Raw genomic sequence first — 25,205 nt, forward strand, 5'->3', positions numbered from 1 at the left:
ATCTTAGGGAGAAAATGCAGGTAATAGCTGTCCAGGCTAAGGGGCGAGTGAAAAGGGGGAGACTGTTAATGGATCGTTTCTTTGGGGGGATGATTGTGGTGGTAGTGGTGGTGGTGATGGAAGTCTGTAAATATACTAAAAATCATTGAATTATGCACTTTCAAATGAGTGACTTTTATGGTTTGTAAATTACATCCCAACAGAGCTGTTAAAAAATAATAGACAAGACCACAGAGAAAATGAATAATAAAAAAAATTGATTTCATAATCCAACATACTACACACAAACACAAGCCTGATGGACGTTCTGAGCAGAAGGGACTCTGTGCTGAGGCTCAGCACTGACATCGACTCTGCCACCTGGGGAGGGGGAGAATTTCCTAACTCTGTAGTTGATTTACATGTCCTTAAATGAAGTCACCAACACATCAGGTTTTCTTCCCTGAGATATTTTTATTGAACAATAACTTCATCAAATCCCTGAGATACTTTTATCCAAGCATTTTCAAGTAAAGAGAAAACAACAACCATGCATTGCAAACAGCACAGTGTTCACAGCACCCACACCATGTTAAAGGGTACATTCCAGAAGCACATACACAGTGTCGCCCGACTGCAGACGCCAGTCCATTTCTGTGGTCTGAGCCTCCTTTGCAGAGAAACCAGGCACAAAGAGCAAGGGTATAGGGCTTTGTGATTTCTTCATACAGAATTCTAAGCTCTACTTCTATTCAATTGGACTCTTCCCTCTTTTTTTTTAACTGGAGATTCAAACTCCAGTGGACACTCCAGAAGAAATCTCCCTGGAGAGAACAGTTTCCTGAGGTCAGTAATCATGCTTCACTTATATTCCCAGGGTGCAGCACAGAACTTACCCCCGAGAATGCTGTTGTATGATAGGATAGATGGATGGATGGATGGACAGATAGAAGGGTGAATGGAGAGTTGGGTGGATGAATGGAGAAATAAATGAAAGGAAGGAGGGAGGGAGGGCAGATGAATGGATGGAAGCTGAATATGAGTGGATGGGTGGACAGATGGATAGATGGATGGAGAGATGAATCAATGGGGAGATACAGATTAGGTGATACATAGTTGGGGAGGTAAGTAGAGAAAGGGAGGTAAAAAGGGTAGCTGGATGGATAGATGGACATATAGACAGACATATGAATGGACAGCTGTATTCCTAGGATAAAAATATAAGTAACAGAGGACCCAACACATGTGTCCTTTGACCACTTAACCACAGGTACATTTCTAGAACTAGGGACTACTGCTGGTCTCCTCACCACCCCAAGGTTTGAGGCTCCAGGAAGAGCCTCAATTACATCATGAGAAAGATACAAGCCTGTTGTACAGAGCCATGCCCAGTAACTGTGCCAGCTGTGCTCTGTGATGGCACTAGGGGCACAATGGCAACCAGAAAGACCAGGGCTGACCCTGATGGAGGCTCTTGGAGCAACAGTGGGATGTGATATATAATTGGAGAGGCATCAGCTCATGGCTCTGTCACTGGAGAAGGAAAGGAGAAGGAGGACAGGAGGAACACCTGAGCTGAGAACAGACATATGGGTAAGAATCAATCTGCCTGACCTGCTGTGTGTGTGTGTGTGTGTGTGTGTGTGTGTGTGTGAGAGAGAGAGAGAGAGAGAGAGAGAGGTTTTCTTCCCTGAGATATTTTTATTGAACAATAACTTCATCAAATCCCTGAGAGAGAATGCCCAAGGCAGTGAGTGGCATGGTGGCATGTGTGTAAGCCCCAGAGAGGGACAGCTGAGATCCTCCATCCTAGTCAGCCAGGACACAAAGGGCAAGGAGTACAACAAGCTGGGCCATGGCAACAGGGCCCTTGGTCCTCAAAGGCCATAAGCCACTGAGGGGTTTGGGGGACCTTCAGCAACGTGATCAGATCTGCATTCACCTAGAAGTAGGGGCTGAATGTGGGCTGTCTGCCTCAGTGATATGGCTCCCTGGCTGCCGAGCCACACAGCAAGCCCACTAATCCCCACAGAGAAGCAGCAATGGAGCTGCAGAGTGCTGGCCTATGGGCAGGAGCATGGGCTGGGAGCACTGGCCAAAGTCACCCAGAGCCCTTCTTCCATCATAGGCCCGAGGCTCAGCAAGCCAGGGTGCACCAGCCTATGGATCCCACAGTGGCTCCACACAGGGCCAGCTCTGAACCACCCAAGCATCCATGATCCACTTCCTAGGATGCTGACATTGCAGGCAATAGGTGAGAAAATGGAAGTGGGGAAGACCTTAATGGGAGTTTAGACTCATGGTTTGGCAAGTAGCATCAGTACTTTTCCAAAACCTGAGGAGCAAAAATTTGGACCAACAGAGTTATCCAAGTGCTATATAAACCCCTAGACTAGCACACTCAAGTAGCGACCTCTCTTGGGTTCCCTCTCACCCTGCAGGAGTTCTGTCTCTATTTACACTTGAATAAATCCTACTCTTGCATTCACTCTTCCTCATCTATGGACTTCACTCTTCAAATTCAGAAGAACCCAGGAAGAAGATGGTGGTGAGCTGTTGGGGTCTGCTGCAACACTGGAGGTCAGAGCTACCATTAAGAGTTGACACATGTTTCTCAGCTGCAGAGGCCTGCAACTAATGCAGACCCCACCTGCAAGCAAAAGGGGAGAAACTCCTATTTCATCAGGGAAGCCTGCCAGCTTTCCCCAGGAAAACCCCGACTGTGCATCAGCACGGCTGGGCCCAATGGCTGAGAAAGCTCCACCACCCCAGTTCCCAGGCAGCAGGCGGTAGGGTCCCAGCAGCATCCTCATCCTGGATCCTGAAAAGCAGGCAGCACTGGAGACATTCGGCTGATCTTAAAAGGCCTGAGGCAGATCTTGGCTGGGCTCTGTGTCCCTTGCATGGCCAGGCACAGGCCATTAAGTAGGCTCTGGAGCTTTTTGAGAAGGGGGAAGTTAAAGTCCATATGGGTCAGGCCTTTACTCCTAGTGACTTTTACTACCACAAGCCTTTCCACTGGGGACCACTCATATGTCAGAGGGGCCATCAGCCCAAAATGCTGCTGAGTGGCTTCCCATCTAAGTTAGGTGATGGCAGATACCCACGTAGAACCCACTCCAAGCCCTCCTGTACATGGGCCAAGATAGGCATGAGGCGCTTGGTGGGTACAATCCTGGCCACGTCCTGCCCTCAGGGAGCTCTTAAGTCACCAAAGGCTCAGGAAACCTCTGGTGTCCATGGTCTCATGGTCCCAATAGGGCTGAACCTGAAAAGGATTTCTACAGCAAGAAGGGGGACAACATGGCCCCTCCCTGAGCTGACTTCCACTAAGTGGGGGAGATCTTCACTTGGTTCCAATGCAGCCTCACAAATTTACCCTGAGGTGTAGAAATCGTGTTAGGTTCAACCAATAATCTTCTGAAATCTTTTAGAACTACCAGCAATTGGGAAAATATTTCCACAACTCTGTAAAGTACTCCATGCTTAATGGAGCACCTTCTCAGTTTCCTGTCCTGGAGCACACCCTGGAAGCCTGGGGTAGGCAGGCCCTGTGGCCACCGACTCAAGGACAAGAGGCTAGCTGAGAGCCACATGGCTCTCGGGCCTGGATCCTGGGGAGCAAGTCAAGCCTCTGAAGGAGTCAGGAGCTGGGCAGCACATGTTTCTGCCACAGCTTCCCCACCAACCCGGTGACCGCCACTGTCCTCTGATCTTCCTTCCCTTCCAGCTCAGCCCAGCAAGGCCTCATGGGTAGTCCAACTTCCTCTTCATTCACTGCACAATCTTGATCATTCTTCACATTTTCCAGTTCTTCGCCACAGATCTGCTCCTGAAACCAGCAAGGAATTCACAAGCATTCCAATTAAACACCACAATGAGGTCATCCTGGACATTCAGGGTCTGTGGGTGTCCTGCTCTGGCTTGTCCTTGCACTTCACACTAAGATTTAAAATGATAAGCCAGGTTCAAGCACCCAACCAGCCACAGAGGAACCACACTTTATACATAAGAGTATGTAGTTACTGAACAGTCTGAAGGACAGCCCAGCCCGAGGAGATTTGAGAGAGGGTGAGACAAAGACAATTCACTCTTCATATCTGGCTCCTCATCCACAGATTCAATTAACCATGAATTGAACATACTTTATTCTTGTCCTCATTCCCTAAACAATACAGAATAATGGCTATTTGCATAGCATTTACATTGTATTACATGCTAAGTGTCACCTAGAGATGATCTGAGGTATAAGGAGGACTTCACAGGTTATATGCAAATACTCCACCATTTGATATAAGGGACTTGAGCATCCCTGGATTCTCACATGCAAGTGCGTCATAGAACCAGTTCTCCACAGATGCTAAAAGACAACCGCACTTTAAAAGCTGGCACTTTTGCTCGAGTGTACAGACACACCTCAAACCCTGCTGATTCCTTCCTCCAGGAGCCTTCACAGCTTAAGACAGGACCAGGGGAAGAAGCCAAGCACAATGCTCTCTGCTCAGTGGACTGGTAGGGTCTTCTGTTCACCCAGCTTTCTGTTGTGAACCCACGACTGTGAGAGCCCCTTTCTGCCTGAGGGCTAGAACTAATGTCAGACAGGATGCAGCTTTCCATGGTAATCCAGCATTTACTGGGATGTTTTATGCCTTCATGTTGAATCTTCTATCCTCGAATAATCTATTCACCAAATTAAGCAGTACTGCCCTGCAATGTATAATTGTTAAGTTTGAGAGTTTAGAATAAATTACTGACTCTTTAGGGACCGAAGGGTAAAGACCCTTCTGAACCAGAACAAATGGATCTTATCACAAGTAAGTACCCTGTGTGGGCAAGTTTCTGGTGTGGCTTAAAAAACAACAACAGAAAAAAAAGAAAAGAAAAGAAAAAGAAAAAGAAAAAATAACCTTTTAAAATACTGAACAACCAGCCACTAAGAAAATATTCAGCAACCATCCTTCCCCAAGACTCCACTTGACAATTACTCTGGATTATGCAAAAACTTAATGCCATATTCCATTTTTGTGCAATCTGCTCTGGAGAGGCAGGGGAGGAAAGCAAGACAAATTTGTCTTGCTTTTGTTCTGCCTGAATGACACTGGTCCACAGCAGAATTTGAAATTCAGATTTTTCAGTATTTCCTTAACGATGCAAGACTACGGCTGATTCCCATGTGTTCTCGGTTTCATTTTGGCTCATTAGAGCTTGTCTAGCTTAGAGAGAAGACCACAGAAAGCCTAATTACAAAAGTTCTCCTCTCCCACCCTTTCCCCTGTGGCACAGAGATTCTAAACTAAGTCAGTACAGATGACTGCCAAAGAGAAGCCCGCAGCCGGTCATCCAGGAAGCTACCTTGCAGGTTCAGACCTTAGCTTCAGGAAACAAGGACAACAGGATTACCAAGGAAATAAGAAGCTCATGAGGTAACACACCATTGCCTTACCTGGTGGACTTCTCCATCAGCAAGCTCTGTGGGTCTGTCATCCGGAGAAGTCTGCCCAAGATCACTCAGGTCCTCCTTGGAATTTCCAGGGCGCACTGCCCTCCCTAAGCAAGAGAACAGGATAAGCAAATGAAGGGTTACTCCAAGGGGCTGGGCAATTGAAAGATTGGCAACACATTGGGGATTCTTTCAAATGTACTGATGGTCCCAACCTCATTCATCTTCTTGACCTTCAAATTAACCCTTGCTACACTGCTTTCCAGAGGACAGGAAGAGCTGCCAGATGCCAAGAAACATAAAATGGTGGTTCTACTCAAGCATTTCTGAGCTAGACTTGAGATCTGTTCTTCAAACAAGAATGATTCAGGTGTTCAATGGAGTCAAGTTTCCAGGTCCTTCTCTGCTCCCTGATGTTACTCAAAAGGGGCCACACTACCATGCTAATTGAACTTTCCCCACCCCCGCCTCCACCAAATCAGTACCAACTTGGAAAGGGATGACTTTCTTGTCCTACTGTGTGCCTCCACACTCAACACCCCAAAATCCATGGGGTTCAGTCCCTAAGGGAAAATGCATTTTTGCATTCAATCTGAAAAATATATGTATCACATTTTTGCTAAAATGTAAACACATTATTTAATTCTTAGCCACAGTGCATTTTTAAGTTTCTTTACAGAAGTGTAAAATTAACAAAATTCGGTTTGTCAAAATTTAACTCTAAGCACTTTAAAGCACCAGCATACTTTAGTTCTCTCTGATAAACCACGCTTTTATATCATACAGTAGTACTTGTCCGTGTACTTTATTAGTTTATAAATGAGTTCAGAAGCCTTCTCAGTCTAATTCACTACTGTATCCCTGGTAGCTAGGAAAGTACCTAGCATATATAGATGCCCCATTAGCAGTTATTAAATGAATTGATGAATGGATATGTCAGTGAGTGAGTGAGTGATTGAGTGAGAGACTGAAGTGGATAATCCTTTACCAATTTTTCATCTTCCCTGAGGTTGTTATGTGTTATGTACTACAGCATGTTAATAGCTATAAAATATTTACTTATATTTTATCCCTAACCAATTAAGACTCAGTGAATTTTTTTTAAGTAAATGCACTAATTTAGGACCACAAGTATAAATAACTCAGAAACAACCACACAGGCAAGTCAAGGAAGGCACTTATTTCCATACAGAGCTGCAGTAGATAACAATGGCCACTAGAGGGAGCCACACAACCTGTCAAAGAGCAGCAGTAAAGAAAAAGTGTCCAGACTCTGATTTTGCCCTCCACACATTCCAGCACAGCATATCACAGGAAATTATCATTGCTGCTACACCATAGAACACAGACTCACCAGAACAAGCTGAAGCAAGGTTAGAACTGAAGCTTGGGGCTGGGGATGTGGCTCTGTGGTAGGGATCTTGCCTAGCATGCACAAGGCCCTAGGTTTGATCCTTAGCACCATAAAAAACTAAAAATAATAAAATTAAATTTAAAAAGCTCAAAAGAAAAAGAATTGCAGTTTGCCAGGCATCAGACTTTAGAAAAGTAAGCCTGCTTCCCCATCTCAAATTGTTCACATCTCTTTATACACAGCTCCTCTCGTTTAAAAAAGTAAAAAGTAAGTGGAAGCAAAGTATTTTCCCTATGAATGCCAATGAATCCATGAAAAATTCACCTAGAGAAAGAAAGCAATATTGTGAACCTATGGAAGGAAAAATAATCATAATAATTCTTAAAGCAGCGTGCAATTAGTTCCTGCCTCCAGCAACATTTTTGCAAAAGAACTTTTCATTGTTGACGTATTCAATTTCATTCCCTCCAGTAAAGAAACTTCAGGCATGTGCAGGCTGACTGGGAAAATCACATCGGATGGAATTATGATCCTATTGGTCAAGTTTCAAAGGCTTCATATTTAACGGAGTGGAGGAAGAAAGAAATTTCCCACAAACTCCTCTCAAAAGGTCTGAAAAATCTGTAAATATTTTGAGGGCCATTATAAGCCACAGATGTTATCAACAGCCAGGATTGTGCAAAGTTTAAAAGTCCTAGTCCACAAATGAGGCTGCTTCAAAAATAGATTTTAAAACATTTACAAGGAGCCCAAGTGAATTTCCCTTTGAAATATTGTAAATAGTTCATGCCTTATTTAGAGTAAGAAGCAATCGGTTCCACTGGGCTTCTTGCTTACAGTTCTATTTCCACTGCACATGAATTTGTAGGAAACCTCCAATTAACAGTCAGAAATAAAGGGACAAGAGAGAACCTGAAAAACAAGTGAAGAAAACAACTCTAAGAATCACTAATTAAAGACTAAAAATGAGTGGCCTGGTGCAATGTTCAGGGAAGAGAAGATTCTGGAATGTGCATTGTGTGGCGGCGTGTGGGAAATTCTAGTCAGATAACACTTGCTGATTTCCATGAAGGAAGAAGCAGATTAGAAACTGAGCAAGTGCAGAGCATCTGCGCGGATCTGCGATTGCATTTACAGCCTCACTCACCAACCCGGAAAAAACCTGGGATGTCAGCACTCGCTGACATAATGGTTACAAGATGAAGCTGGTTGGCAGAAAACCTTCCCCAAGTGAATTAAAATCCTGACTCTGGGCCCTGGGGGAGACAGAGGGTGTGGGTGAAATTGGGAACTAGCCATGCTTTGCACTGGGAGTAAAAAGACCCTAACTTCGAGTCATTTTTTAAATTATAGAGTTTTAGTGATCCAATTATATACTAATTATAATGATGACCCTTCTTCCTTCAAGGGACTCGAGCATGCTTCTGGAATATTCTGTGTAAGTCCTATCATTTGCTGTTTGAAAGTGGGCGTTGGTGAATCTCAGAGTGAATTAAAGTGACAGATCTGGCATCTGACTCCCAGCTCAGCTGCCTCTGACCAGACCACACCGACTCCCAGCTCTTGAAATAACCCCCAGTGGAATTCTCCAGGAGGAAGCCATCTCCCCAATTAGGCATAAAACCTCCTCCTCGCTTACCCCCTCCAGCCTGTGCGGTTTCCACATTCCAACATGCAATCCATTTTCTTTTTCCATCCCAGCCAAGCAACTGCAACCTCCAAGCACAAAGGCCATGGGCTCATCCATAAACCCACCCGGCTGGTCAGCTCAGTGCCCAGGGATACACGCTAGCTTCCCTTCAATCCTAACTTGATGCCACAGGGCAAGTCACTTAACCGCCTCATTAGGATCACAGTCATGGCCCTGCCACGGCCTCCTTCCCTGGTACCTAGTCACCCCATTAATATCTGTAAAAATCCATTAAACCTTCCAGCTGAAAGGCACCATAAAAGCAAAACCTATTACTATTATCATCAATAAACTCCAAGGCACTCTTGCCTGTCACCACCTAAGGTAAATTAGTCACCCAGGTGGAGAGAAAACCAGGCACCTCAGGCCCATCAGCCCCCTAATGAGCCATCTGCAGCCATAGAAATGTCCAAAACCGACACTGACGGGAGCTCCCATTCCAGAAGGGAAGAAAGCCAGTGCTTTAATTTGCGACCGTGAATTTAAACTGTTAGAACTCCCTGGCCTCCCAGACACACACAGTCCTGCGGCCTGGAGGAGTCGGCCACTCCCGCCCGCCCCGGCCCCTCACCTTGAGTGCAGAGCTGAGAGGCCTGCCACGGGCAGTCCTTCCCCACTGGGAGAAGTGGGAAGAAGACGGTCAGAAAGCAGCTCGGAAATCCAGAGACGGTCTGCGTTCCCCTCTGGGTATTTAAAAGACATCTCAGCTCCTGCCTCCCCTTGGGAGCCGCCATCAAGGCCCTGTCCTCTCTTGAAGACACCCCTCCATTCAAACCCCGCAGACAGACTCATTGGGGTGCTGTCTGGAACAACCCAGAACTGAAGACTGCGTGCATGTCCGTCGACAGGAAATAAATAACAGCACATCCACACAGCATCCTACCATGCTGCCATTAAAAAGAAGTAGACAGACAAAACAACGATTCGAAGAACACTGTGCAGTGTGCTCCCTTCAAAGGAGAGAGGGAGGGAAGACATGCTGCTCACAGAAAACCCCTGGGCATCTTCTGAAGTTTCAACCAAGCACACACATTGCCTACTCAAAAACTGTTTGCAACTAATCCTAGACAGAGGGATGGATCTTCTGAGATGTTTCACGCATCTATTGGAACTGTAAAGCGGGGGAGCCCCTCAATCTCAGAGATTCTAATTGTCAAGTTGGGGGAGATCTTTCTGAGCAAGAGGGATGGGAATGTGTGCTTCACTCAGGAAGGAATGTAGAAAAAGGATGAGATGCCACCAGATGTCTCATCCCCTTCTTTGTTCTTGCCACAAGCTCAACAGAAGTAACACCTACAGGGGCCTGAATTAAACAGTGGAAGTTAATCTGCGCCAGTTATGGACACTAGGCATGACTAGTCCAAAGGGCACTGGTCCTGTCTCTCACCGTCTGGAAGTCTTGCCTGCTGCTGAACCTTGAGCCAGATGTTGACACGCTGGCCCCGGGCCCCCAGGGTCTCCACCTCCCACAAGCGGCCTCGCTCCTCTGGATGGGCCAACAGGAACTGCCTACAGACTGAGAAAGAGGAGCAGGCACATGAGTCAGAAAACCCCCACCCAATCCTGGGCCAGCTCTCTGGTGTCTGCAGACTCGGGCAGCTTCCAATTCCTCCTGCGGCAACCCCACTCACTGCTCTGGTTCCTGCTACCCTCAAACCATTTCCTCACCACCCTCCCACGGACACAGCATTCTCACCTGCTCTTCAGGGCTCCCATTCTGTACCGGTTTTCTAGGGCTGCTATAATAAAATACAGATGTCCCATGACATCCCAAGAAGATTGGTTCCAGGCCCCGTAAAAGACACCAAAATCCAAAGTCCATACACTTACCGTAAATAGTGTAGCCTGTGGAGGTAACTATGGACATCTTCCTGTACACTTTAAATCATCTGTAGATGACTATAGTACCTAATCCATGTAAATGCTAAATAAATAGTTGTTATACTATATTGTTTAGGGATACTGACAAGGAAAAATTCTGTATGTGGTCAGTAAAGATATGATTTTTTTTTTTTTTAATGTTTTCAATCCATGGTTGGTTGAATCTGCAAATTTGGGAACTGCAGGTATGGTGGGCTGGCTATACCACAGACTGAGTGACTTAAATGACAGAAATTTATTTCTCACAGCTCTGGAAGCTGGAAGTCCAATAGACAGGTGTCACAGGTTTGGTTTCTCCTGAGTCTTTTCTCCCTATGTTCTCACATGGCCATTTCTGTGTGCAAAGATCCCTCCTGTCTCTCTCTGTTCTTATAAGGACACTAACCATACTGAATTAAAGGCCTGCCTGTATAAGCTCATTTCACTTTAGGGGCCTTTTAAAAGTCTCTACATCCCCAAGTACACTGCAGGCTTCAACATGTTAGTTTGGAGGGACACTATTCAGTTCCTAATGCAATCCCACTTAAGGTTTTTCTTTTGTTTTGTTTTTGTTTTGTTTGTACTGAAGATTGAACCCAGGGGTGGTTAACCTCTGAGCCACATCCCCAGCCTTTGGGGCCTTGCAAAGTTGCTGAAGCTGGCTCTGAGCTTTGGCTCCTCCTGTCTCAGCCTCCCAAGTCACTGGGATTACAGGAGTACACTGCCAGGCCAGGCTCCATCCTTCCTCCCTCTACAGCCTCCTCTGCCTTCCTCTCCCACGGAAGCTTCCAACCCATCGTTCTCAGTCTTCTTGATTCCAGACACCCCTCCAGGCTCACTGACTTGTGAGCTCATTGTCACAGGATGAGCATCTTCACATGGCAGTGCCCTGACTTCAGGCAAATGAGAATGTGCTTCTGGTCCCAAAGGTGTCCATGGAGACTCCATCAAGTCCTCTCCTAACTTTTGAAGGGTCCAGGGTTAAAGTGCAGGTGGAAACGTTCAGAGCACAGTGCTATCAGAAAGATGGAAACTGTGCCAGGAAAGGGGAACACCTCACATGTTCTGCCCTCCTTGCTGACAAATACAACTTCCTAAGTGACCAAGAAAGCCCGTTTCAAATTTAGAATTCTTGAACACCTTGAAGTTGTGCATCAGAATGTGGCAACACCAGAGAGCCAGCCCCCAGCTTCAGCCTCCAGTCCACTGCCCACCCCGTCTCCTCCTGCCCACCCACCCCCACACTCCATCCACATCCCACCAACAGCCATCCCTGGGGCCTGAGGATGTGCAGAATGGTGCCAAGGTCCACCTGCATGGGCACAGACCCAGGGATGAAGCCAGGCCCTCGGCACCACTGGCAGGAATCCTGGGGTTCTTAGTGGGCTTAGAGGGAGCAGTGTGGGCACATCCCCTTGAGCCCATGGAGTCATCAACCCATGAAAGGGATACAGCAGAAAGAGGACTCAAAGCCTGTTGTTTGGAGCAAAAGTCCCTCTTGTCCAGCTGGAGGGCAAGGCTGCACTCAGTAAAAGCCTGACGGGGGGTGTGGGTGGCTGAAGCCCCAAGAGAAGAAGTATGATTCAGAATCAGCCCTTTCAGGTCTTTGCAGATGGAGACAGAGGAGGGACAGTGGGGATCCACAGCACTGGCCCTGGAGAATGGGGTCTTGGGCTTCATTAGCAAGATAACCTGAGATCCTGAGGTGGCCTGCACTGGAGGAACCAGCTTTCTCTGGAGACCCTTAGGTGGTCTGCACCAGGGCAGGGCAATTCTCTCCAACAGAGGCCTCAGAATTGAAGCAAGAATGAGAAGAGTGATTGGCAGGGTGTGGGTGTAGACGTAGGGCCAGCTGCCTGGGCCCCAGAACTCTCCAGCATCTGAAAGTGAGCTATGCAGTGCAGGCAGCCTCGAGCACTCTGCACAAATTCAAGGCTCTCCAGAGTTTAATAATAGCCTTAGGGTCAAAAAAATACCAAGAAACAACTAAACCCACTGGAGGGAAAATCGTATATGCCTGCTTTTCTTTGTGACTTCAGAGCAATAGAAGTCTCTTTGCCTATCCTAACTTTCCTGTCCATTGTTCTCCTCATACCAGAAGGACCCTGGAAAAACAATACCAAGGATTCAAAAACATCCATGTGACACAAAGTGAGGCAGGGCCAGAGTGGGCTAGAGTCCTTCACAGGACAGCAAGGCGACCTGAAGAGATCTCTCCAGACACCCACTCCCACTGACTCAGAGCATGGTGTCTAGCAACTGAGTTTCCTCTGACAAATCCATAGAAAGAAGAAAAAGAACTTGGAAAGAGGCACAGGAAGGTGATCGTGGAGGAGGAAGGGGCCTTGTCATGCGGTGGGGGTGTCAGGGGTTCCAGGACTCACTGCATGTGGAGTGTCTTTCCATCATCTCCTGCCTGCCCTGGACTCTCCCTGTGGCTTCTAGTTCAAGGGACAAAGTGATAAACTATAAACTTTAGTTGAAAGAGCAGAGTTAGTGGGAGGATCCCGGCAGCAGTTCCCTGGATTCCACTTCTCCCCGAGGTTGATGATTTGTTCCTGATTACAGATGGTCCTTGACTTAGGATGAGGCTGCCTTCCCCAAACACCTCAGGAGTTGATAATTTGAAAATGCATGTAATGCTCCTAACTGACTGAGCCTCACGGCACAGCCTAGGCTACCTTAAACGTGTTCAGAACACTTACCTCAGCCTACAGCTGGGCAAGCTCATCGAACACAAAGCCTATTTCATAATGAAGTGTGGAATATCCTGTGCAATTTATTGAACATCTGTATCCAAAAACCACTGGCAACACAGCACCATGTAGACTCTTGGTTGTTTGCCCCCGCCATCACGTGGCTGACGGGGAGCAGTGGCTCACCGCCTGTTCCCAACATCTCAAGAGAAGGTATGAGACTACATATTGCTAGCTCAGGAAACAATCAAAATTCAAAATTTGAAGTATGCATTCTACTGAATGTGTATTGCTTTCATACCACTGTAAAGTAAAAAAAAAAAGAATCCTAAGTCAAATCTTCGTGAGTCAGGGATCATCTGCATATTCAAATCCACTTCCCAGTAGGGAATGGTTTTACTTCCAGAGATCAAACATGAAGTCTCTTTGCTGAAGCTACGGAAGACTTCTCAGGAAGAAGGCAAAGCCAGGGCCTGCTCTGCCCGGAGAGCTCCTTCTGACCAGAATCACCTAGAATGCACGTTATTCACCACTGTTACCCAAACGCTCGTTCACTCCACGCGGTGGGGTTACCTTGGTACATGGCAGAAGAAATTGGGCAACTGAGCCCCAGAGCATCATCTTCTTGGAAAGTCTCACAGAAGTCCTGCAGCATGGCTGTCCCTAGACCTTGGCGACGATGTTTCCTCCTGACAAACACAGTATCAAAGACAGGCAACAGAGAGCATGCACCAGTTCCATCACCACACGAGCTGCCTGCAGGGAAAGCAAGAGACACACATTGTTTCCTGGGCTGGAAGCCGCTCCACCAGGACCCTGTGGGACCTCTGCACAGCCAGCGTCATTGATATCACCTGGAAGCAGAGAGTTTCACAAGCTAAACAACTGGTGCTAAAACAGCAGATCATTCCAAACCACCAGTTCTCTAGTTAACCCTGTTATTAATGCTACAGGAGCAGCCCCTGGACCACTGCACTGGAATGAAGAGCAAGCCTGGGAGACTGAGCAGAGCAGGTGGCTCATGTGCCCAGACTCTTCAGATCCTTCCCTTCACTGAGAGCTTCAGAGCCAATGACAATTATCTGAACAACATTAAAGCCCTCTCTGGAATAATGAAATCTGAAGCCAGAGGATGTGGGCTGGGAGACCATCCCAACCTATCTCCAGGGTATGGACAAAAAGGGCTCACCATGGCCAGTTACAGTAAAAGGCAGGCACCTTCTGTATCCACACTGCTTGTGATTTTGAAATCCTTCTTAAGAGAGGGGGTCTGTTTCCCTCACCCCTTTAGTTTAAGCTGGCCTGTGGCTCCTTTTGAGCCACAGAATAAGCCTGAGTGACAACACAACCAATTCAGAGCCTGGGCCTCAAGTCATTCAGTGTCTATCTACCACCCGCCGCAAAAACAAGACCAGGCCAGCATGACACCATGACAGAAACAGGGCCCAGGCACCCTGCTGGTCCCAGCCAACCTTGAGCCAGTTCCAAGAACAGAGCCACCTACTGGACAGGTGGTCACCATGGACACAGAGCAAGCCCACTCAAGACCAGAAAACCACCCACTGAGCCCAGCCCAAAATGCCAAGCCAATGAATTGCTAGTTAAATAAATTGTTATTATTTCATGTCAAAAATGAAGAAATAGAGCATTCCTGTAATCCCAGCTACTCAGGAGTTTTAGAGGATTGAGAAATCAAGGCCAGACTGGGCAACGTAGTGAGACCCTGTTTCCTGGGGATACAGCTCAATGGTGGAACACTTGCCTAGCGTGTACAAGGCCTGGGTTCAACCCCTAGTACTGGAAAATGGAAGAAGGAAGAAGGGAGGGAGTGGGAAAAGGGAGGGAGAGAATGCAATCTATGTCCAACAAGGAACCTCTCAAATCACATGAGACAGTAATTGTGAAATATTTGGAATTTCAGCCTCAACATGCTTGAGAAGTCAGTATCAACTTGTTTGAAATTCTATGACTTCAATGTACAGAAAATGAGAACAATGTCCCCCTAATGTGAAGTTTTCCAAAGTTAAGAAGGTATAAATTTAAATAAAGATGCAATTCTATTCGCCATTCCATTAAAAAGCAGTAAATACTTAGGGGTATATTTAACAAAACAAGTGCAAGCCTTGAGCAGTGAAAAGTACAAGTTATTTGAGGGAAATTAAACAGCTAAATGAATGAAGAGAAATTCCACATTCATTGATCAGATTACCCAATACTGTTAACATGGCAATTCTTCCCAAATTGATCTGTAATGCTAGCCCATCAAACTACCAGCAGGCTTTTGATGAAAACTGACAAGCTGATACTAAGTTTTATATGAGATGTAGTATCTGAAATAATCAAAATAATTTTGAGAAAGAGCAAAGTCGGAACTCTTACACTACCCAATTCCAAGACTTTGTCAAGTGTTGAATTGAATATGAAGTATTGGCACAAAGGTAGATCAATGGAACAGACCTGAGAGTCCAGAAATAAACTCCTATCCTTCAATTTGCACAAAGCTGCCAAGGTACTTCAAAGGGGAAAGGACAGTCTTCCAACAAATGAGGAGGGATGATCAGACATTCATCCACATGAAAAAAATAAATGTAGACACAGACTCTTCACAAAAAGTAACTCAAAATGGATCATAGACCTACATGTGAAAGCAAAACTACAAAACTCCTAGAAGATAACATGGGAGAAAACAGGATAACCTTGGACATAGCAATGACTTTTTAGATACAACATTAAAGGCAAAATCCAAGAAAAAGTTGACATGGTGCACTTCGTTAAGATTCAGAATGTCTGTGCACTGAGGAGCAAATAATGACTTTAGTGTGGAATTAATTAATAATTGGAAAAAGATTCTCTTCCCAAACTGTTTGTGGCTCTTCTTTCATTGCTGTGACTTTCATAATAGCCTACAAAATGACAGCACATCTCTGCAAAATCTCCCTTCAGGAGGAAGGGAGATGTTAAAATAAAAGAGTGTGTTGGAAGAAAGAAGAAGAAATAAAATGTCTGCTCTGTGAAAGGCATCGTCAAAAGAATGAGAAAACAAGTCACATGCAAATGACATGCCGGATAAACAACTGTTACCCAAGCCAGGCTGGTGGTGCAAGCCTGTAATTCCAGAGACTCGAGAGGCTGAGGCAGGAGGATCCCAAGTTCAAGGTCGGCTCTCAGTAACTTAGCAAGGCCTAAGCAACTTAGAGAGACCCTGTCTTAAAACAAAAAATAAGAAAGGGCTTGGGAAGTGGCTCAGTGGTTAAGCGCCCCTGGGTTCAATCCCTAGAAAAAAAAAAAAAAAAGTATTAGGTAGCTTTTATAATGAAGTTGAACCCTCATCTCACATCATATCATACACAAAGATTAATTCAAGATGGATCATAGACATAAGTGCAAGAGCTAAAACTGTTAATGCTTTTAGGGAAAAAAAGCAGGAAAACATTTACAACCTTGGATTAGAAAAAGAATTCTCAGATTCAACACCAAAAGCATACTTGATTGACAAATCTAACTTGATCAAAATTTAAAACTCTGCTTCAAAAGACACCATCAGGGGCTGGGTCTGAGGCTCAGTGGCAGAGCGCTTGCCTGGCGCATGTGGGGCCTGGGTTCAATCCTTAGCACCGCCTACAAAAATGAACAAATAAAATAAAGGCATGCTGTTCATCTACAGTTACAAAAAAAAAAAAAAAAATTTTTTTTTTTTAAAGACGCCATCAGGAAAGGGAAAAGCCAAGCCACAGGCTGTAAGAAAATGTTTGCAAATCCCATTTGTGATAAAAGGCTCTAACCAGAATAAAGAACCCTTACAATTCAATAAGAAAACAAATAACCTCATTAAAAATGGACAGAAGATTTGAACAGACATTTCTTCAAAGACGACATTCACATGGTCAATTATCAATGAAAAGCTATTCCATGTCATTCGTCATGAGGGAAATGCAAGTTAAAACCACAATGAAATGCCACTTTCAGCCTCCCGGAATGGCTACAATCAAAAAGACAAGCAATAATAAGTGTTGACAAGGACTTGCAGAAATTGGAAAGCTCAGATGTTGCTGATGGAAGTGTACAGCGGTACAGCCAGTTTGTGCAACCACTTGGCAGCTCCTTAAAAAGTTAGACGTAAGCTTACCAATTGATGTAGCAAGTCTACCCCGAGGAACTTACCCAAAAGAAATGAAAACACATTTCCACACAGATGTGTGGGTGGATATTTATAGCCACATTATTCACAATATCTCCAAACTGGAAACAATCCATCAGCTGATAGATACATAAGCAAAATACAGTGTATTCACACAGTGGAATATTACTCAGCAATAAAAAGGAATGAAATACTAACAAATGCTACAATTTGCATGGACCTGAAAAATGCTAAGCTAAATGAAAGAATCCAAATGCAAAAGGCAGTATATTGTATCATTTCATTTAGGTGAAATGTACAGGAAAGTCTAATTGATAGGGACAAAGGGCAGATCAGTGGCTGCCTGAGGCTGCAATGGAAACAGACTAACACCACAGACCATTTAGCAGGATAATAGAAATGTCCTAACACAGGGCTTTGATGATGTTACACAACTATCTAAATTTGCTTAAAAAGTAAAAGAATTGAATTATGCACTTGTGATCAGTAAATTTTACAGGATAGAAAATTTTACTTCAGTAAAATGCATTTTAAAAAGACACAAAGAGAACATGCATAGTAGGGTGACTATAATTTACAACAATTCATTATGTATTTTATAAAGAACTAGAAAAGTGGAGTTTAAAGGTTCCCAACACAAAGAGATGATAAATGTTTAAAGAGATGGAAACGCTAGTTACCCTGATCTGATCATAACACACTATATACATATTATCAAATATCATACATACCCCATAAATATGCATCATAATTATGTGTTGATTTTAAAGTTACAAATGAATGATTTTTTTCAAAATATTGTAACAGATCAAGTATAAAAAGGAAAAGAGAGTAATTTTCCTGTGGAGAGACTCACAAGACCCACCCCCCTTAATTGAGAGACCAGGGTTATCACTGGCCCTAATGTAATGCCATGCACATTGGCCCTCTGGAAGGTGAGGAGGGTGCTCCACTGCTCCCCAAACCCATAACTCTAGTCTGATCATGAGAAATTGTCAGACAAATGTAAATTAAGGGACATTCAAAAAATCACCCAACTAGTACTCCTCAAAAGTGTTCAGAAGACCAAAAACAAGGAAAAAATAAGAAATGGTCACAGATGAGAAGAGGAGACCCAGGAGACCTGAGGAACGAAAGGCTGGATCAGGTGCTGGAAGAGAAGGAGGACACGGGAGGAAAATTAACTGACGCTAATTTCTTTGTTTTGGACGTTGTACCACAGCTACATGAGACGTGGAAGATAGGGAAGGTGGGTGAGGAGACACATGACCTTTCTGAACCATCTCTGTGACTCTTCTCTGTATCTCAAAGCCCCTCAGCATGAACCGCCAGAGAAGAAAGAGGAAGCAAAATTACTTCACCAGGCTTTGCCAGTGGTTAATCGCATCTTTGGGTTGTCCAATAAAATACATTGGTCCAATAAAATACATTTTCGTATTTGTATTTTACAAATACATTTTCGTATTTGTAATTTTACAAAATCAACCCCATTTCTGGAGACTCATAACAATTAGAAAAAAACTGTAAAAAGAGATGTCATTTCCCAGCCATCAGAACAGCAGTCACGGAGACACTGGCCAACACGGAGAGCTGGCCAAGATGTGGTACAAGAAGGCCCCCAGCCCCGGACTGGTGGAATCGGGAGTGGGCACAACCAGTGGGCAACCCGGATGAGCACGACCTTCACCTAGGTGGGCTGAGCTTATTCCTACTCCATGGTTAGGAGTCTCCTAATAACCACATGCCACAGACCAGTGTCTCTTAAACCATTTTCATAATCACCAATCTAAAGAGCCTTTTTCAGTATTTGTTCCTAATTTCCACCTCCACCAAATTAACTATGAGGGATAAGACTCTGTTTGATAGTGTCCAGTTTGAAGAGCCACAAACCCCTATAATATCTAAAATCCGTTTGCTCCCTGCCCAAGTTTGGGTCTGAGGTGTCCTCTAAAATTCCACGTGGTAAAGGCTTGCTCCCCAGTGAGCTGCTGGGAGGAGGCAGGACCTTCAGGAGGCGGGGCCCTGTGGGAGGTGTTCAGTCAGTGAGGGTGTGCCCCGAAGGGGATACTAGGATTCAGCCCCTTCCTCTTTCCCTTCAGTTTCCCCACTGTGAGGTGAGTGGTTTTGCTCCACCACAGACCCCCACCATGATGTGTTGTGTGGACTTGCCAACAATTCATGGAATGGAACCTCCAAAACTGTGAGCCAAAATAAGCTTTTATCTTTATAAGGAGACTATCTCGGGTGCTTGTTATAGTAATGGAAAACTGACACACACACACACACACACACTCCCCTGGAATAAAATTTTGTCACACTGGGGGCGATACATCTTCACTGAGGAGTACATGCCTAGGTCAGTGGTTCTCAAACTTCAGAGCACATGAAAATCACCCGCAGGGCTTGTTAACACAGATTGCTAGGCCCTACAGAGTTTCTGCTTCAATAGGTCTGGGATGTGATCCAAGAATTCCTACATCCTATAAAACATGAGCAAGACAAAACTGTGCCTGCTGGAGCAGTCTAAAATGTAGAGTCACCCAGCAATGAAGAGCCGCCTGATAGTCTCGCTAGACTCGATGTAGTCACAGTCCAGGCTGAGACTTTAGAAACAAGATTCCTCCATGCAATATTATGGGATGCCTGCCAAACCCATGACCCTTCTTGAAATTGCCCTTACCATAGCCACAAATAAATACAGCTGGGTGGCCGTATCTGAACCACAAAATCCAGCCAATATGAGCACAGGCAGTTGAGCTAAAGGTAGATCAATGATCCACAAGAATCCCATCTAGAGGCCAGCGGGGTCAGTCTGATTCTTTCTATAGGCCAGGGGGGCATCACAGCAAACCAAGGTCAGAGTTCTAAGAAAGCAGAATATGTATGTGAGTAAAGGAAGCTGTTTTGCATAGATGAGACTGGATGGGTACCCACTGCAGCATAAGGAGCCAGGTGGCACCCCGATGAGCTTTTGCACCCTTCCAGAGCCTTCCTACCCTGCAAGCCCTGCAGTGACTCCCGTTTCTTGGAACAGCAACTGCCTTCTCCTTGGATGGAAGACTCAGTACCAGAAACCCCACCACTCTCTTGCCACTCAATTTTTGCTGCTTATCTTTCCATTTATGTCTAGCTGGTGACAGGAGAGACTCCTACTTAACAGGACAAGAGTGCAAGGGGTGCTGATGGAGCTGGTGTCTGCAGAAGGCAAAAGTGGGAGATCCCAGCCCGGGCAGGGCTGAGGCCAGCTTCACAGCGTCACTGCATCTCACAGGCCACAGTCTGGGTTCCTAATCACCTCCTTTAATATTTTCAAGTGCCACTCATTTTTATGACTTTATTCCTATTGGGTATTCAGGAATCTGAAATGCAAAGTTGTTCTTTTTAGATTTTTATGCAAACGCAAAATATTTATAAGCTCTGTCTTAAATTAGCCTCCTCTCCAATCCCCAATGCAGCATTCTCTCTCCTTGAATGTTAACAGTCTTGTGGACTGGTGGTTTGGAAGCAAAAATTAAAGTAAACCCTCACTAATTTTTATTATCTAGGGAGAATATCAGCACAAAACAGTGAAATGACTAAAGTTTCAATATTTTGTAAGAAAGGCATCAAACAAAGAGAGAAATTCAAACCAGTCTACTAGCAAAACGTTTCCTAAAAGAAGTCTACCTGAAAATATTTCATTCATTCTATACAAAGTCACCCACCTGCTTCAAAACTGAATATGTCCCTCAGCCATAAAGTGGCACAGGCCAGTGATGCACACATTGGCAGGGACAAATCTCAAAAGTATTATGCTGAGTGATAAAATCAATCTCAAAAGGTTGGATACTGCACAGTTCCAATTATATGATATTCTATAAAGGACAGAACTAGAGTGATTAAGAAATGACCAGGGATTGGCAGGAGTTAAGGGAGGAGAGAGAGAGGTGGCAATGAATATAAAGTAATAACATGATAGTTGTCTTTGGTTATAGAAACCTATGTGTAGGTTAAATTCCTAGAACTATAAAGCCCCCCAAAGAGGCAATTTCACTGGGCATGGTGGCACATGCCTGTAATCCCAGTGGCTCAGGAAGCTGAGATAGAAGGGTCGAAAGTTCAAAGCCAGAAACTTAGTGAGGCCCTAAGAAACTTAGCAAGACCCTGTCTTAAAATAAAAAAGGGCTGGGAATGTATTCAGTGCTTAAGCACCCCTAGGTTCAATCCTCAGTACAAAAAAATAAGGGCAATTTCAAAGTCTCATACACAGAAAAAAAATGAATATGCTCCTTAACTTAATATAGGGTTATGTTGGGCTGGGGTTGTGGCTCAGTGGTAGAGCGCTTGCCTAGCATGCGTGAGGCACTGGGTTCCATTCTCAGCACCACAAATAAATAAATAAAATAAAGGTCCATTGACAACTAAAAAAAATTTTTTTGAATATATAGAGTTATGTCCAGAAAATTACCATCATAAATTGAAAATAGTTAGACGCTCATCCAACAGACCTAACCTACTGAACTCCACAGCTTAGTAACACAGTACACTGCACAGTGTAGCTGAAGGTGGAACTGACTGAACGCTGGGACCCGTTACTGCTGCCCAGCATCACGAGAGTATTGAACCACAGAGCGCTCTCCCAGAAAAAGATCGGAATTCAAACTACAGTTCCTGTTGAATAGGTATCATTTTCACACCACCATAAAGTCCAAAAACAGTAAGCTGGATCACCTTCCACCGTGGCCCAGCTGTACACTCTTTAGGAGGCAGACCTGCCCCAGGGACCCTGTAGATGCAGTAAAGTCAGACATTTTGTTTTCCCAGCAGAATGAAACTAGAACCTTCAGGCTGGCCCCAGCTGTGTAGTGTCCACACCCTGTGGTCAACACAACACTTCCTAACACTGTGACAAGCACCACAGAGCCAAGACTGAAGAACATCGCTAACTGCTCAACTTCTGAACTACACACCCTTCCTGCAGTCAGCTAAACCACCTGTATTTGATAGTGATGCTGCAGTTTGGATGTGACTGAAGTGTTCCAAGGGTTCCTGGGTTGAAGTGCAGTGTTCAGCATGGTGTTATTGGGAGGGCCTAGTCGGAGGTCCTGGAGACTTGCTGGGGGCACTGCTCTTGGAATGGTCTAAGAAGGCTGTTGTGCGACCCCCTCAGTGGTTGTTTCAAAGAGGTTGTTATAAAACCACCAAGTTCAGCCCCTCCCACTTCTCTCAGGCTCCAAAACTTACCTAAATAAACCTGTTTACTTTATAAAGTTAGTCTGTCAGGTATTTCACAATAGTGATGAAAAGCTAATACAAGTGACTTTTCACAAATTATGGGTAAAATAATAAATACTATAAAATATATCTGATCATCTAAATTGCTTTTTTGTTTAACTTACCTACATGCCACTAATAACAACCATTTTTAAATTCATCTAAATAAATTCTTCTCTCAACTACAAAATGAGATGAGGAGGTAAGGGATAAAAGTCTTCAATCCATACCTGAACAGAATCTCATATAATGGTGATGGAAAGAAGTGGTCATGCAACTCTCCACATATAATTTTTTTTTAAAAAATGCTTAAAGACACCGTAAGACATCCAAAAGCTGACAGAAGTCAGAAATTTAATTTACAAAACTGTAACTAGAATAGGTAAAACCTGTGAGTGTGCAGCTTACTGGCTAGAGAATATAATTCCAAGCCCAAGGCTACAGAAAACATTGGTGGAGAAAACTGTAGCCTGTGTCAGGTAAATGTGTCAGACACTGGGAATTCAGAAGTAGGAAAGCAGCAGAAGTTTTAAAGAGCAAGTCCTAGCAGCATGAGAGCCACAGGATGAGCGAGACCAAATGCAGAATATAAACTTTCCGAATCCCTAGTTTATAGCTAATCTATATATGAGTGAAGGAAACCTCAAAGGAACTAGCAGGGGTGGAAAATCAAGAGACCAGAGAGATCCACTCTTGAAAGATGGAACTTGCAGATCTGTGAGTGTGGTACTTTTCTTAACCAAGGGTACTCCTTTGATTTTGGTGGCTTAAGTGGCATAAAGCTGAAGCAAAATGGTTTGAAGGATCAGAGTAGAGTCCAAAGCTGACAGAAGTAAGGGAACTACAGAGAGGGTAAGCCATGTACATGTCCAAAGCTCATCAGCCCAGGACTCTGCAGGGCCAGATTAAAGAAGCAGCCACAGGAAGCCAAACAGATAGATGTCAGCAACCACATAACACAAAGGAGACAAAGTTGACAATTTGAATCCAGGTAGGTTAGATGCCTACCAGAACAAAATCCAAAACTCCTCAGAAAACACAGAGGAATTCACTTCCTGCAATGTTTGCCATTCATTTTCAACCAAAAATTCCTAAACATGCAAAGAAACTGGAAAGCGTGACCCATACCCAGGAGAGGAAAGGTAGTCAATGTAACTGACTTATAAAAGCTATCAGCAGATAAGGACTTCAAAATAGCTTCACAGATATGTTCAACTCATTTAAATAATTAATCTTAATTAATAAAAATATGTGCTCAACCAGTAAACAAATACAGAATTTCAAAACAAAAACTGAAAACTAGAAATATTAATTGAAATTCTAGAACTGAAATGCAGAATAAAATTTTCAAGGGCTAAACAACAGATTATAGATGCAGAGGAAGCTGACACAGATCAACAGTGGTCAGACCACACTGATGAGAACGTGAGATGGAATAAAATCCTGGACAAGCGGAGCATACACACAACGAAACAGAGTTCAAAACCAAACTCAGCTCTTTCTCCCCAGAGAAAAACACTCAATTCTGATAATAGCATATCCACATGGTTTACTGGGGAAACAAAATCTTTTTTTTTTTTTTTTTTTTGCTAAAATTGAGAACTTTGTGAGAACCACACAATGGTGCTGGGACCAGTTGGGTCATTTCGACAGACTTACAAAGCTAAAGAATCTGTTGTTGAAACACAACTTTAAAGAAGAGCCCCCCTCCCTTCAGGAAAATGGTGCTCCTTCCACCCGTGGTGCTCCCTGCTGCCCCGCAAAATAAGTCCCACTTAGCCCAACCTTGTGATCGTGGCCGGACTCACTCTCTTCTGAGGTAACGTCTATAAATCTTGGCACCGAGTGTGCTTTCCGCTCCACATGTCATCTATTAGCAAGGGTATTTTTCCTAACGGCTAATCGGTAACATAAAGGAACGTAAAAGCACCGTGCTTATGAAGTTATTGTACATCATTAACTGCCACAAGAGTTTTACGGGGGACATGGCACTGCCAGGGGATCAAAGAGACAAAGTTTGCAGCCTGCTGGCCAGTGAGACAAGAAACACGCTGAAAATGAAATCCATACCTTAGGTTTACTTACACAACAGCTTAACTGGCAATACTTCCTGTGCCAGAAGATTCTCTTCAAATAACGCTTGTGCTAAGGGGGTGTCCGGGACAGCAGGACATCTCCAGTCCCCTCCCTCCCAGCGCCTGAAATGGTGGCAAGCCCCCAGTGGCCATGTGACCCTCACCTTTCACTTTGGTTGTGTAAAATCCAACAGCTGCTCCGTTTCTCCACAGAATTTTTGCTCGCTCCTTCACAGAATGAGGCAAAAAAAACATGTCATCATCATCCAAACTTCTCTCCAGTCTTCCAAAAATAATGACATTTAGAACGAAAAGTACAATCCTTTCCCCAAAGGACTGAACCTTTAAAGAAAAAAAGGAAAGAAAGAAAGAACAATCACCAAGTGAGACCAGAGAGGAAAATCAGAGCAGATAAATTTTGCACTTGGCATCCACGGCATGCTGGGCCAGGTGTGTGCTCCACGGTCACAGGATTACTTCTGTGATCCACAGCCAATGTGTGAATCACAGTGACTCCCACTGACCCGCTGCACCAGCGTGGCCTCCAGGAGTGAGTGACAATTCCTGGGTCCCCAGAGCAACAGATGGAGAATGCAAGTTGACACGGTACAATCAATCACGGGCTAACGGAACAGGAAGTTACCTCAAGGGGGGCCAGGGCAGACCATTTGGGCAGATATGCTGGATGTGTCCTGAAATAAACCCAGTCTGACATTTTAA

The 25,205-nt window shown here is 44.6% G+C and overlaps 1 protein-coding gene across 1 annotated transcript in view; it reads right to left on the reverse strand.

Annotated features, from left to right (window-relative positions):
• Window positions 1–448: 448 nt before the first annotated feature.
• Window positions 449–25,205, reverse strand: part of LOC124977169 (protein FAM169B-like) — a 78,350-nt gene continuing 53,593 nt past the window's right edge. The window contains exons 5-9 of the mRNA XM_047540513.1: window positions 24,650–24,827; window positions 13,593–13,775; window positions 9,851–9,979; window positions 5,423–5,526; window positions 449–3,811 (exon numbers count right to left, since the gene is read on the reverse strand). Of these exons, the coding sequence (XP_047396469.1) occupies window positions 3,623–3,811; window positions 5,423–5,526; window positions 9,851–9,979; window positions 13,593–13,775; window positions 24,650–24,827 (783 nt within the window). The 3' untranslated portion in view covers window positions 449–3,622. The remainder of the gene's footprint in view (window positions 3,812–5,422; window positions 5,527–9,850; window positions 9,980–13,592; window positions 13,776–24,649; window positions 24,828–25,205) is intronic.

Source organism: Sciurus carolinensis, chromosome 2 (genome assembly GCF_902686445.1).
Source record: "Sciurus carolinensis chromosome 2, mSciCar1.2, whole genome shotgun sequence".
Classification (NCBI taxonomy): Eukaryota; Metazoa; Chordata; class Mammalia; order Rodentia; family Sciuridae; genus Sciurus; species Sciurus carolinensis.